This window comes from Arachis duranensis, chromosome 1 (assembly GCF_000817695.3).
Source record: "Arachis duranensis cultivar V14167 chromosome 1, aradu.V14167.gnm2.J7QH, whole genome shotgun sequence".
NCBI classification, from domain to species: domain Eukaryota; kingdom Viridiplantae; phylum Streptophyta; class Magnoliopsida; order Fabales; family Fabaceae; genus Arachis; species Arachis duranensis.
In genome coordinates, this window is record NC_029772.3 from 16,316,969 (window position 1) to 16,329,695 (window position 12,727).

Consider the following 12,727-nt stretch of genomic DNA (forward strand, 5'->3'; position numbering starts at 1 on the left):
TTGCATGCTAGCATTAGTTAGTTAGAAGCAGGGTTAAAATAACAAACTACTCTAATTAGATTATTGTAGTTAGGACGGTTATATAAATAGATAACTTCTATGGCACAGTTGAGCTTAACCATAATACAAAACCGATTTTTTGATTTATCAAAAGCTTATTCTGTAAACAATTTAGGTTGGTTGAATGTGTAAGAAATTATATTATTATATGATATCCTATGTGTGTGATGTGTCTTATTTTATTGGTTTAATAAATATTTAATTAAAATAGTAAAATAAAGGAAGTTACATTATTATTTTGAAATGTAACCAACTTGATGAAAGTTGGTTTTTATGAAAATATATCAGAATTCAGTCCTCTCTTCTTACCTATGAAGTTTTTCTTCTTCACTCACCATTAATAATAAAATTGAAGAAAAAATTAAGAAGGCAAAAGAATAAACAAAGTAAATTCTTCCTAGTACCATCATCATCATGGATCAAGGTTAGTAACTCTTCTCATTTCTATTTGTGATAATCATAAATTTCAAGATCTTTCCTCTGAATGATAATTTTATAACGTACAGTAAAATTATATTAAGTTTTACATGTAGTATCAGAGCATTTAGGTTGTGAAATTTATGATTGTCCATAAAAATAAATTTTACTGCAAAATTGATATAGCATGAAATCTGCAGTTATAAGAGCTTGTAATTATGTTTTCAGTTCATGAAGTTTCGTGCATGATTGTTTAATGTATGGATATATGTATAATTATAATGGATAATGCTTGTATGTATAAGTGATCAAGGCATTGCTATTATGCTGTGATATTATGGTTGTATATATTGAAATTGGTTTCTTTCTATTCATAAGACCAACGCTCTAACCAACTGAGCTACTGAGCTATTGAACCTTATTATGAAATTGGTTTCCATAGTTGCACACTGCGTTATTATGCTTGCATATCTATGAACAGCAATTTTTTTAATCTAAGGTAATGAGAAACCTCTTTCAATTTCTTTAATTTTCTACCAATTTGTGTAGCAAAGTACTCAAATTTTAGCCAAAAGTAAACAGTATCTTTTATTTTTGTAACAATAAAAGAAAATTTTGTACTGAAATTTTAAGGTTTGTTAATCACCAAAGTGGTCAAATCTAAAAATTTTAGTTAATATCATGTTTATTATTTTGTATCAATTACATATAAGAAAAGATGCTATATGATAATTATTTATATGTTAATTGAAGTTCATTATTATGAGATATTTAAGGATCACCCAAAGGTTGATTAGTTGATCTTATAATTAATGAACATGATTGTTAGCATATATATGTACTGTTATTAGTATTTAAATATCCAAAGATATTAAATATTTTTAATTGGTGCATATATCTTTACTAAATAAAGTTAAGTTTATTAGCATCATTGTGTTATTGTATATTGATATATCACCCAAAGGAGAATATTAATATACTCTGAATGTTTCTATGAATGCTCTTTGAATCTGAATGTGTTATCTTATGACTCAAAGTGTTAATATTAAGTATGTGATAATTGCAGCAATTCTTCCTGTCGCATTGCATTCGCATGCTACGTCTGTTCCAATGTTTAATGGGCTGGATTTTTCTGATTGGTCTGAACAAGTCCAATTTCCAATTTCACCTTGGTATCTTGGATCTTGATTTGGCACTTCAAGTTCAAAAACCTACTGCTATTACTATTCTTAGTAGCAATAAAGAAAAAGCTCATTATAAAGCTTGGGAAAAGTCAAACAGACTTAGTCTTATGTTTATGCAGATGAGCATAGCAAACAGTATCAAGTCAGCTCTTTCCAAGTCTGATAATGCTAAAGAATTTATGAAACTTGTGGAACAACGCTCCCAAACTACTGATAAGTCTCATGCTGGGACGTTAATGGGTACTTTGACCACCATGAAATTTGATGGTTTTCGTACTATGCATGAGCATGTCATTGAAATGACAAATATTGCAGCAAGACTTAAGTCATTGGGGATGGAAGTGGATGAAAATTTTCTTGTGCAGTTTATTTTAAACTCATTACCGTCTGAATATGGTCATTTTCAAATGAACTATAATACCATGAAAGATAAATAGAATGTGCATGAGTTGCATAGTATGTTAGTTCAAGAGGAAACCAGACTTAAGAATCAAGGAAATCATTCCATCCATTACCTGAACCATCAAGGAGTTGGAAAGAAAACTGGAAAGAAACATAGAAAGGGAAAGGGAAAGGGACCATTAAAGACTACTGAGTCCTCTTCCAAAATCCAGAAGAAAGATAAGTGTCATTTCTGCAAGAAACCTGGACACTTCCAAAATGATTGTCCAAAGAGGAAGGCTTGGTTTGAAAAGAAAGGTAATAAGCTTAATTATGCTTATGTATGTATTGAATCAAACTTAGTTGAAGTTCCTCGTAATACATGGTGGATTGATTTTGGAGGTACGACTCATGTTTCTAAATTGATGCAGGGATTCCTTACAACCCGAACCATAAGGCCAAATGAAAAGTTTGTCTACATGGGAAATAAAGATAAAGCTCCAGTAGAAGCTATTGGGACTTATCGCTTGATTCTCGACACTGGACATCATTTAGATTTGCTAGATACTTTTTATGTACCAAGTATTTCTAGGAATTTAGTTTCTTTATCTAAACTTGATGTTGCTGGATACTCTTTTAATTTTGGTAATAGTTGTTTTAGTTTGTTTAAGCACAACTATATGATTGGATCTGGCATACTTTCTGATAGTTTATATAAATTTAATCTTGATGATTTATATGCTGAATCACTTATGACTTTGTATGATAAAGTTGGCACTAAACGTGGTTTAGTGAATGAACGTTCTGCTTACTTGTGGCATAAACGTTTAGGTCACATTTCCAAAGAAAGAATGGATAGGTTGATAAAGAATGACATCATTCCAAATTTGGATTTCACTAATCTCAATATTTGTGTAGATTGTATTAAAGGAAAGCAAACAAAACACACAAAAAAAGGAGCCACAAGAAGTACCCAACTTCTTAAAATTATACACACTGACATATGTGGACCCTTTAATGTAAACTCTTTCAATAAAAAAATGTTTTATTACCTTTATTGATGATTATTCACGTTATCGTTATGTCTATCTACTTTATGATAAATCTCAAGTAGTTAATGCTTTAGAAATTTATATAAATGAAGTAGAAAGACAGTTGGATAAAAAGGTGAAAATCATTAGATCTGATAGAGGTGGTGAATATTATGGAAGATACGACGAAAGAGGACAAAATCCGGGTCCATTTGCTAAATTTCTTGAAAAACGTGGTATATGTGCTCAATACACTATGCCAGGTACACCTCAACAAAATGGTGTATCAGAAAGGTGAAACCGTACTTTAATAGAAATGGTTAGAACAATGATGAGTAATGCATCTTTACCAATATCATTGTGGATGTATGCTTTAAAAACTGTTATGTATTTGTTAAATAGGGTTCCTATTAAGGCAGTTCCTAAAACTCCTTTTGAGTTATGGACTGGGAGGAAACCTAGTTTAAGACATCTACATGTTTGGGGATGTCAAACAGAAATAAGAGCTTATAATCTGCAAGAAAAAAAGCTGGATGCAAGAACAATCAGTGGATATTTCATTGGTTATCCAAAAAAATCAAAGGGGTATAGATTTTATTGTCCTACTCATAGTACAAGAATAATTGAAACTGGCAATGCACGGTTTATTGAGAATGGTGAGACCAGTGGGAGTACAGCTTCACAAAATGTGGAGATTAAAGAAGTAAGAATTCAAGTTCCTTCAACTTGTACTTCTACTTCTAAAGTTGTTATTCCAAATGTTATTGAGCTTAATCACAATCAACAGGAACAACAAATTATTGATCCTGTTATTGTTGGACTAAATAACAATCAAGAGGAACAAGAACTTATTAATCCCATGGTTAATGAGGAGCCGATAATAAAACAACCACAAGAAATGGCATTAAGAAGGTCTCAAAGAGAAAGAAGATCTGCTATTTCTGATGATTATGTGGTGTATTTACAAGAGTCAGAAAATGACTTGAGCATTGTTAATGATCCAGTTTCTTTCTCATAAGCCATTAATGGTGATAATGCTGATAAATGGTTAGAGGCCATGAAAGATGAGCTTAAATCAATGGAACAAAGTAAAGTATGGAACCTTATGGAATTACCTAAATGATGCAAGAGAATTGGGTGTAAATGGGTCTTTAAGACTAAGCATGATTCTCATGGCAACCTTGAACGTTACAAGGCTCGTCTTGTTGCCAAAGGTTTTACTCAAAAAGATGGCGTTGATTACAAAGAGACTTTCTCACCAGTTTCTAGAAAAGACTCTTTAAGGATCATCTTGGCTTTGGTGGCTCATTATGACTTAGAGTTACATTAAATGGATGTAAAAATCGCCTTTCTTAATGGGGATTTAGAGAAAGATGTTTACATGGATCAACCAAGAGGATTTTTGGTTAAAGGGAAAAAACAAATGGTGTGTAAACTTAAGAAATCACTATATGGACTTAAACAAGCATCCCGCCAATGGTTTATCAAATTTAATGATACCATTCTGTCCTTTGGATTTAAGGAAAACACCGTTGATCGGTGTATATACTTGAAGGTCAGTGGGAGTAAATTCATTGTTTTAGTTCTATATGTTGATGATATTTTGCTTGCATCTAGTGATTTTGGTCTATTAAGCGAGACTAAGCAATATCTCTCTAATAACTTTGAAATGAAAGATATCGGTGAGGCAAATTATGTGATTGGAATAGAAATATTCTGAGATAGATCACAAGGACTATTAGGATTGTCTCAGAAATCATATATTAATAAAGTATTAGAGAGATTCAGAATGGCACAATGCTCAGCATTACCCGTTCCAATTCAAAAAGGAGACAAGTTTAGTCTCATGCAATGTCCAAAGAATAATTTGGAATGAAAATAGATGGAAGGAATTCCATATACATCTGTTGTTGGGAGTTTGATGTATGCTCAGACTTGCACAAGGCCAGATATCAGCTTTGCAGTTGGTATGCTTGGTAGATACCAAAGTAATTCAGGATTGGATCATTGAAAAGCTGCAAAGAAAGTTCTAAGGTATCTGCAAGGGACAAAAGAACACACGCTTACTTATAAGAGATCTAATCACCTTGAGGTGATTGGATATTCAGATTCAGATTTTGCCGGTTGTGTAGATACAAGAAAATCCACTTTTGGTTATTTGTATCTCTTAGATAGAGGAGCAATATCATGGAAAAGTGCGAAACAGTCAGTAATTGCTACTTCTACAATGAAAGCTGAATTTGTGGCATGCTTTGAGGCCATGGTTCAGGCTAAGTGGTTGCAAAACTTCTTTTCAGGGCTTGAAATTGTTGACAGTATTGCTAGGCCACTGAAAATTTATTGTGATAACTCTGCAGCAGTTTTCCTTTCTAAAAACGACAAGTATTCCAAAGGTGCTAAGCATATGGAATTGAAATACTTTGTCGTTAAAAAAGAAGTTCAGAAACAGAGTGTCAATAGAGCACATTAGCACCAATATTATGGTTGCTGATCCTTTGACCAAAGGGTTACCGCCCAAAACATTTACTAGTCATGTTGAAAGGATGGGTATTATGAGTTTATAGGATCAAAATATGTTTAATGAAGTTTGTGATGTATGAATATTGACATTTTGAGCTCAAATGAATTAATGTTTCTGTATTAACTAATTTTCAATTTGTTGTATACATAATAGAATTAAAATAATCAGGTATTGTCTTACAATGAAGACATTATTATTGGACTAATTATGTTATATACTTCCTAATTATGGCTCATGTTAAGAATGTGGCTAACTTTGTAGTACATAGAAGGGATTATGTCGATTAGGTGACGGACAACCGCTATGACGCATGCTAGTTTTACTCTTATCATGATAAATTAAGTTATGCAAGTAATTGCTTAAAAATGTGCATTATGATAAATATTTCTTAAACCATCAATAGGAATAATGACACATAAGCCAAGTGGGAGAATGTGAAAAATTATATTATTATATGATGTCTCATGTTTGTGATGTGTCTTATTTTATTGGTTTAATAAATATTTAATTAAAATAATAAAATAAAAGAAATTACATGAAAGAAAATTATAACAGTAAAATTATATTAAGTTTTACAGAATGGTCAATTCAGTCATCTGCTTAAACAAGGGTCGAAAATTCGAATCACATCTTGCATATATAATAATTTATTGGTCAACGATAGACCTTAAATGAAACTTAGATTCGCAAACGTATTAATCTTTGATCTCTCAAACTGGGAAATAGCATAGGGAAAAAAAAAAGAGTCCACCCTACAACTTCTCACTTCTCTCAAACCAAACTTTGCATCTCCATTACAGGATCTGTTACCTATATCACACATTGGATGTAATGACTGAAAAGTGTTGGCTTTTCTAGTTTAATTACAGTATTTATGATGAACATGTTAGCTTTCTGCCTTTCTGGTACTCAATAACATAATTAGAGAATGCAAAGGTTCCTAAATGTCACAGAAAAATCTAGACATTTCAAACAATTCAACACTGCATTCCCTCTCTTTTCTCCAATGATATGTTTGGTTGGAGAATAAAAGCGAGAGTAAATCTTACCAAGTAAAAATACACATAGTGGACTCAAAAGAGACCATCAGTATGAACATAAGTAAAAGGAAAGCCCCAAACATTGTGATTGGTTGGATGGAAAATGGAAAAACTATAGTGGGCGAAGGGAAGAAAGGACTACATCTTGGAGGGAGCTATCTCTCTGCATAGCAGCTTTGAATTCCTCAAAGGTGACTTTTCCATCACTGTTGGCATCCATTCTGTCGAAAATCTCGTCCAATTTGCCAGGTTCCGTGATATCAACGGGAAGACAGTCATCCGGCAAAGCCTGTTTCAACGGATTGTTTATTTTTGTTTAAAGAATATGCCAAAGGAGAAGGCTTTAGAAATTAAGGAATTGGAAGAGAGGTTTATTACTCTAAGCATGGATGCTACTTCTTCCTTTGTGATACACCCGGATCGATCTGCATCATACATCTGGTGCTCCAAGAAAACCGAACAACCAAAATTAGCACATATTATATATGAAATTATAGGCGAGTTAAGAAACAAGAAAAAGAACAAACAAACCTTTTAAGGCTCTGAATTTGGAAAACATGATTTACATTAGTGTCTAAATCTATTTTCATTAATGTGCACCATCATGTTTTCATTATCATACCATGTTACATGACATGTTAACGTATCAGGTGGCTTCTTGTTAGGATTATGGGACTTAAAAGCCCAATTGGACCCAAATAGGAGATCAACTTGAGAGAGAGACCACTGCCACTGCTGCCGCCGCCGGGGAGGGGGTGAATTGGGAATGGAAACTAAAGAGTGTGAATTGTGAAGAACTCTATTAAACTTCCTTGTTTTAGGATATTCTCTTCTGCTCCCTTCTGAGTTGTGTGGAATTTAATTTTGCTATTCCCTAGATCCAACTTTGTAAAACAATCCTAACTTACGTTATATTTCTGAAATTCAACTTCAGGAATTGTAACACTTCTACGGAATTATAAAATAGGGAAAGTATGGGGAGCCAATGGAATATTTGTACAATGCGGACAATGGAAGTTTAGGGAGTATTAGAGATATAACCATTAGTGTTACCTTTTCCCATCAGCGTAAGCCTCTGGGATGAGTGGTATCATGACATAGTCGTTCAAAAAATATGACTAGTAATACACACACGCACACCCACACCCACACGCGCGTGTGTGTGCAAACACACACACACACACACACAAAACCCTTAAAACACTAACCTGGAAGCACAAACGGAGGGCATCATCTCCTTTGGAATTCTTGAGGCTGGAAAGCCCACATAAAATCTCTCGCATGTCAACCGTTCCATCACGGTTGTTGTCGAACAAGTCAAATATGCGTGGTGCTAGAGGAATTAGTGATGGCATATTTATTGCTTTCAGTACCTCCTCAAACTTAGAGAGCGTGGCATTGTCCCCATTTCCACATCTGTTAAGTGTTAAACACAGTCATATTAGAATTAGATGAGCTTTAATATAGTTGAATGTGTTGAGACATTGAAATGGTACAAGTTGTTTCATGTAATGTGGGACAATTTAAATGGGATTAAAATTAAATAAAAAAAAAACTGTTATTTTATCTCAATCCCTATTAAAGATAATCTTTAAGGGCATGAGGATTACCAAATACTTGAAAAATGATCATGGTTAGATTTTTAAGTAATTGAGAGACTTCTAATACCATACCTTTTTAAGTCCAGGACTAAACATCAGAAGACTAAAGTTTATAAATGTAGAATTTAATATTACATAAAAAATAAGTAGCCATAAACCTCAAAAACTAGTTAAATAGGTGAAGTTTATTGAGCACTAATAAATTTTCAACAATTAATGACTCTAGTAAATATTTTTTTCGGTGTATATTCTGATTACTTACATCTTCTTGAAGTGTATCCTAAGATTTTCAATTTCCTCTTCTGTAAGATCATAGGATCCTATCAAGGATTTCAGTTTCTTGGTTCTCAAGAACACTGTGGTGCTCCATACGCTTGCAATTGCAGCTGCCCGGAGCTTGCGACGAGCATTGAAGCTTTGCAACCTTGAGACAATCTCAGGGTCCATCTGATCATCTTTCGCTACATCACCTATGACCCATGGATGACTCAGGAGCTTATCCAAGACATAGAGAAATGAAGCTATGAGTTCTTATTATCTGATTATGTTAATATACTATCTGAAAACTTTAATCCGCTTGAAATATGATAAAATTATTGAAAATAATTTAGCACCGAATTTGAGACGTAATTAGGACCTATGAAGGCATCACAATGCTTTATTGTTGTCTTGTACAGCAGTGAGATATTGTGTATATTATGAAAACCTTAAAATATCAGTTGAGTTGTCTCCATGTGATTTCAAGATCATTAGTTCAAGTCATGTAATCAATTACCAATTCTTGCATTAGGTTAGATTGCCCTTTGTTTCTATGGAGTTTTTTGGCAAGCTTCTAATTTACTAGCAACTCAACAAGACCGTGCTTGTTGGGTTGCCCCTTTATTTAGAGAATAATATATTTTTTAAAAAAATCAAGTACATACTATTTAGTTGTGTGTTATTTACAATATATGAAATGAAATGTATTCTTTGAAAGAATAGATGGCTACTGTTTGTATAGGAACAAGAAGGAAAACAAAATTTTCTTTTTATATAGAAAACTTGACCCACGATACCATAGTGTTTGTTTGTAAGGGTAGCTTTTAAGATAAAAAAAAGTTGTCTTGGTTCAAAGGTGAAAATCAGATTAAATTCTACCTAAACAAATTTTATGTATAATTTTACACCAATTCCCCAAGCAATATATCCTCATGCAGAAAGATATGGTTCCTTATATTGCAAATATGTCACAACCTTAGTTATTTATTAAGTTTGGTAGGGTATACAATACCTCCTGCGCACTAGGTCTCCTAATAGGATCAACTGTCAGAAGACTCGAAATCAATTGCTTTGCTGATTGAGAAATGCCCTTCCATGTCTTCTCATAGAAGCTAAAGTTCCCCTGTTTCAAGTTTTAATTTTGTTAAACTAACACAAAATAAAACAATGAGTTTATGATATTTGTATTAGCCATGTTACACACCCCCTTGTGACACGTGAAAATTTCGGTTCTATGGTTGAATAGGGGTAATAATTCTATCTATTAAATAGTGTTGGAAATTATTGGTCATTGGATTTGGCAAAATTTAAATGCTCAATTAGTTGAATTACTTATGTGGCAAAAGTGGTGATGCTAATACCATTGCACTAGAGTAACATCTCTAAGACATAGAGGATGTAGAGGGAAAATAGATGATATATTAGATGATATGTAACCAATTGATATCTTATACTTTCTTGAGTCATCAACATTAATCTGTGCAAATGTTACTTACATTCATTATCATTTGTTGTTTTTGGCGATTAGACTGAGCAATGAAAGGCGGATATCTGCAAAACATGTAAACAATCCCTTAATTGTTTGCCAAGAGTTTTAAACCCTAAACAAATTACTCCATTAGTTTTCTTGTATAAGTTAACTTTTTAGTACATTTTGAATCAATTTATTTAAATTCACTGACTCAATAATACTTCAAAATGTTAGAATTGACATATTAAATATAGAATAGAAGAAGTAACTCATGCCAAGGCACTTTGCAACTTTTTTTTTTTTCATTTCTAGATCTAAAAGTGATTATTAAGTACGATCATCCATATGCATTAAGCACAAGGTATATCGGCATCACCGAAAAATAGAACATAATGCAACTGTGCGAGACATCAATTAAATTAACATACCCAAACAGAAAGATGTACAAAGTTACTTGGAAGAGTTAAAATAGTTCCCTTTAAGTAATAAATGCGAGTCAAGTTAGCACTTTATTTTATTAGTCCTTCATTAATCAAATGTGGGGCTAACTTGACTCACGATTATTTACAGAAAATATTTTGACTCATTAAAACCTATGAGACCAACATGATTCACATGTATACCAAAGTAAGCATTAACCGTTAACTGAACAAAGTGCAACTGTACCAAACATGAATTAGATTAACATACCCAGATAATAAGATGTACAAAATTACCCCTAGAGACCACATGTCACTCTTAGCTGTTATCTTTCCTTGAGAAAGTGCCTCCGGTGAAACATAATCAATGGAACCAAACAAACCAACAACTGGATCAGTAAACTCTTCAACAGAGCTCAAACCGAAATCCATGATCTTTAGAGGAGAATCCTTCCTCTTGTCCAAGAACAAGCAATTCTCAGGCTTCAAGTCTCTATGGACAATGTTTGCTTTATGAATAGCCTCTAAGCCCGCCGCAATCTGGCGAATAACTGTCGCAGCCTCAGTCTCTGAGTACCTATCCTGTGCCACAATGCGATCAAACAGCTCACCGCCAGAACACAGCTCCAAAACAAGATGAACACCATTCGAGTCCTCATAAACATCATAGAGGTCAACCACATTCGGATGTGGCGACACATTTTCGACTATCTTCCTCATCACAAGGATCTCATTGGTGAGAAGAGCATCTGATACTGAAACCTGTCTCCATGTGGGAAACCCCATGTTGCTCCTCTCTCTTGGTAAACAACCAGGGGTCGTAGTAGAGGCACTTACTCTTCTTAGTGTCTTTATGGCAACATGAGTTTTCTCATCACTGCTTGATTTTTTTATGCCTTTCCTAACAACAGAGAATCCACCTCTTCCTAGAATCTCTGACACCTCATATTCATCCAAGAGCTTTCGGGATTCATGTCCCATGGTAGTTGTTCGTGATGTATGTGTTGCACAAAACAAGGTCCGTCCTTCTTGAAATCGAAGTCTGTGCTAATTTTAAACATCATGAAAACAAAGAGCACCATCTCAGCAAATTGTAAACAAAAAAGGGTTGGAATCAAAAGATAGAAACCTTCTAAGCAAAGTTCCAGATCTAACTACAACAGATAAAAGTCCAAACAATAATCATGTCACTGAAACATTCACCACTAGAAAAAAGACCAAAATCCCCAGAAAGAAATAAGAGGCAAAGGCTCATAACAATAACCATATCTCATAACCAAGAAAGAAAATTAACAGCAGACAACTTACAATTTGGAAAAAAATGAGCAAAGCAGCAATGCTACATGGCCAAATAGTGGGAATGTATATAATCAAGGTTGGAGTAGACAGAGACAAATGTTAGACAAATATCCTACAATCCGTACGAAAGCACGAGTTGTATACGAAATATGGGGTAGTTTTATTGCTCAGATGGTCTTAACATCGACGCCTTGGCATAATTTTTTATTCTGGATGGCGCCTCATGGCGTTGCGCCAAACGGCAGAAATGGCGGATGGACTAAAAATACATGTATATACAAAAAAATTTGCGAATGTAATAGATTGTAAAATCTAGTCAATATAAGCATCTTTCTATTTATAAAAGCATGCAATTTCAGCAAATTCAGCATAACAGATTCTGGAAAAGGAAACCACCTGGAATGGAGGAGCAAAAGAGGAGGATCAACTGAATTCAACCTGCAGCGGTGTCGATGCTGCGCCTGCGACGGCGTCTTTGTTTCTTCCTCGAGCAGGATGAGTGTTGGCAGATGGAACGAGCGAGAGAGACAGATATCACGGAGACGCACACGTCATTGAGTGAGAGGAAGAGTGCGAAGAGAGCGTGAGCGTTAACTGAAGACAGCAGTACCGTTGTGTGAGACACAGGAAGGCAGACGGCGAGAGGCCAGAGAGAGTTGACTTAAGGTGGCCGGCAGAAGTGAGTGCGTGAGATGCGACAAACTTGAGCTTCCTGAACAAGGCAAGTTTTTTAATTGTTAACTTGGTTTTGGCGTAGTTACCATAATCGAACCGACAATCAAACCGAATTATTAATTCAACCACTGAATTATTGATTAAACCGACTAACTCAGTTACAATTAAATGAATATAAAAAATAATATATTTTCACTAATCACCAATTAATTCATATATTATCATTATAAAAAATAAAAATACTAGAATTCTCTATAGGTTTTTTTACAATTCTCAATAGATTCAAATTCAAAGGTTCATTTTTTTTTCATTTTTGCATAGATAAGGCAGATTCAATTCATTTATGAAGATTGTTTTCATTCCAAGAATT

General features: G+C 33.9%; 2 protein-coding genes across 3 annotated transcripts; one reads left to right on the plus strand and one right to left on the minus strand.

The window, feature by feature from the left end:
- The first annotated feature begins 1,594 nt into the window (after positions 1–1,594).
- On the plus strand, positions 1,595–2,098 carry LOC107480439 (uncharacterized). The gene has a single exon (XM_016100584.1). It carries the CDS (start codon positions 1,595–1,597, stop codon positions 2,096–2,098), a length of 504 nt encoding a protein of 167 aa, XP_015956070.1.
- Positions 2,099–6,325: 4,227 nt separating this feature from the next.
- LOC107480388 (calcium and calcium/calmodulin-dependent serine/threonine-protein kinase) lies at positions 6,326–12,415 on the minus strand. Of its 2 annotated transcripts, none has more exons than XM_016100516.3 (8): positions 12,079–12,415; positions 10,655–11,425; positions 9,990–10,044; positions 9,506–9,616; positions 8,498–8,730; positions 7,843–8,050; positions 7,013–7,072; positions 6,326–6,923 (listed from the first exon to the last, which is right to left on the minus strand). In XM_016100516.3, exons 2-8 carry the CDS (start codon positions 11,362–11,364, stop codon positions 6,747–6,749), a joined length of 1,554 nt encoding a protein of 517 aa, XP_015956002.1. In that variant the 5' UTR covers positions 11,365–11,425; positions 12,079–12,415; the 3' UTR covers positions 6,326–6,746. The 2 variants fall into 2 exon arrangements, with proteins under 2 accessions (XP_015956002.1, XP_015956010.1); XM_016100524.3 differs by having other exon boundaries at positions 10,655–11,430.
- Positions 12,416–12,727: the final 312 nt, after the last annotated feature.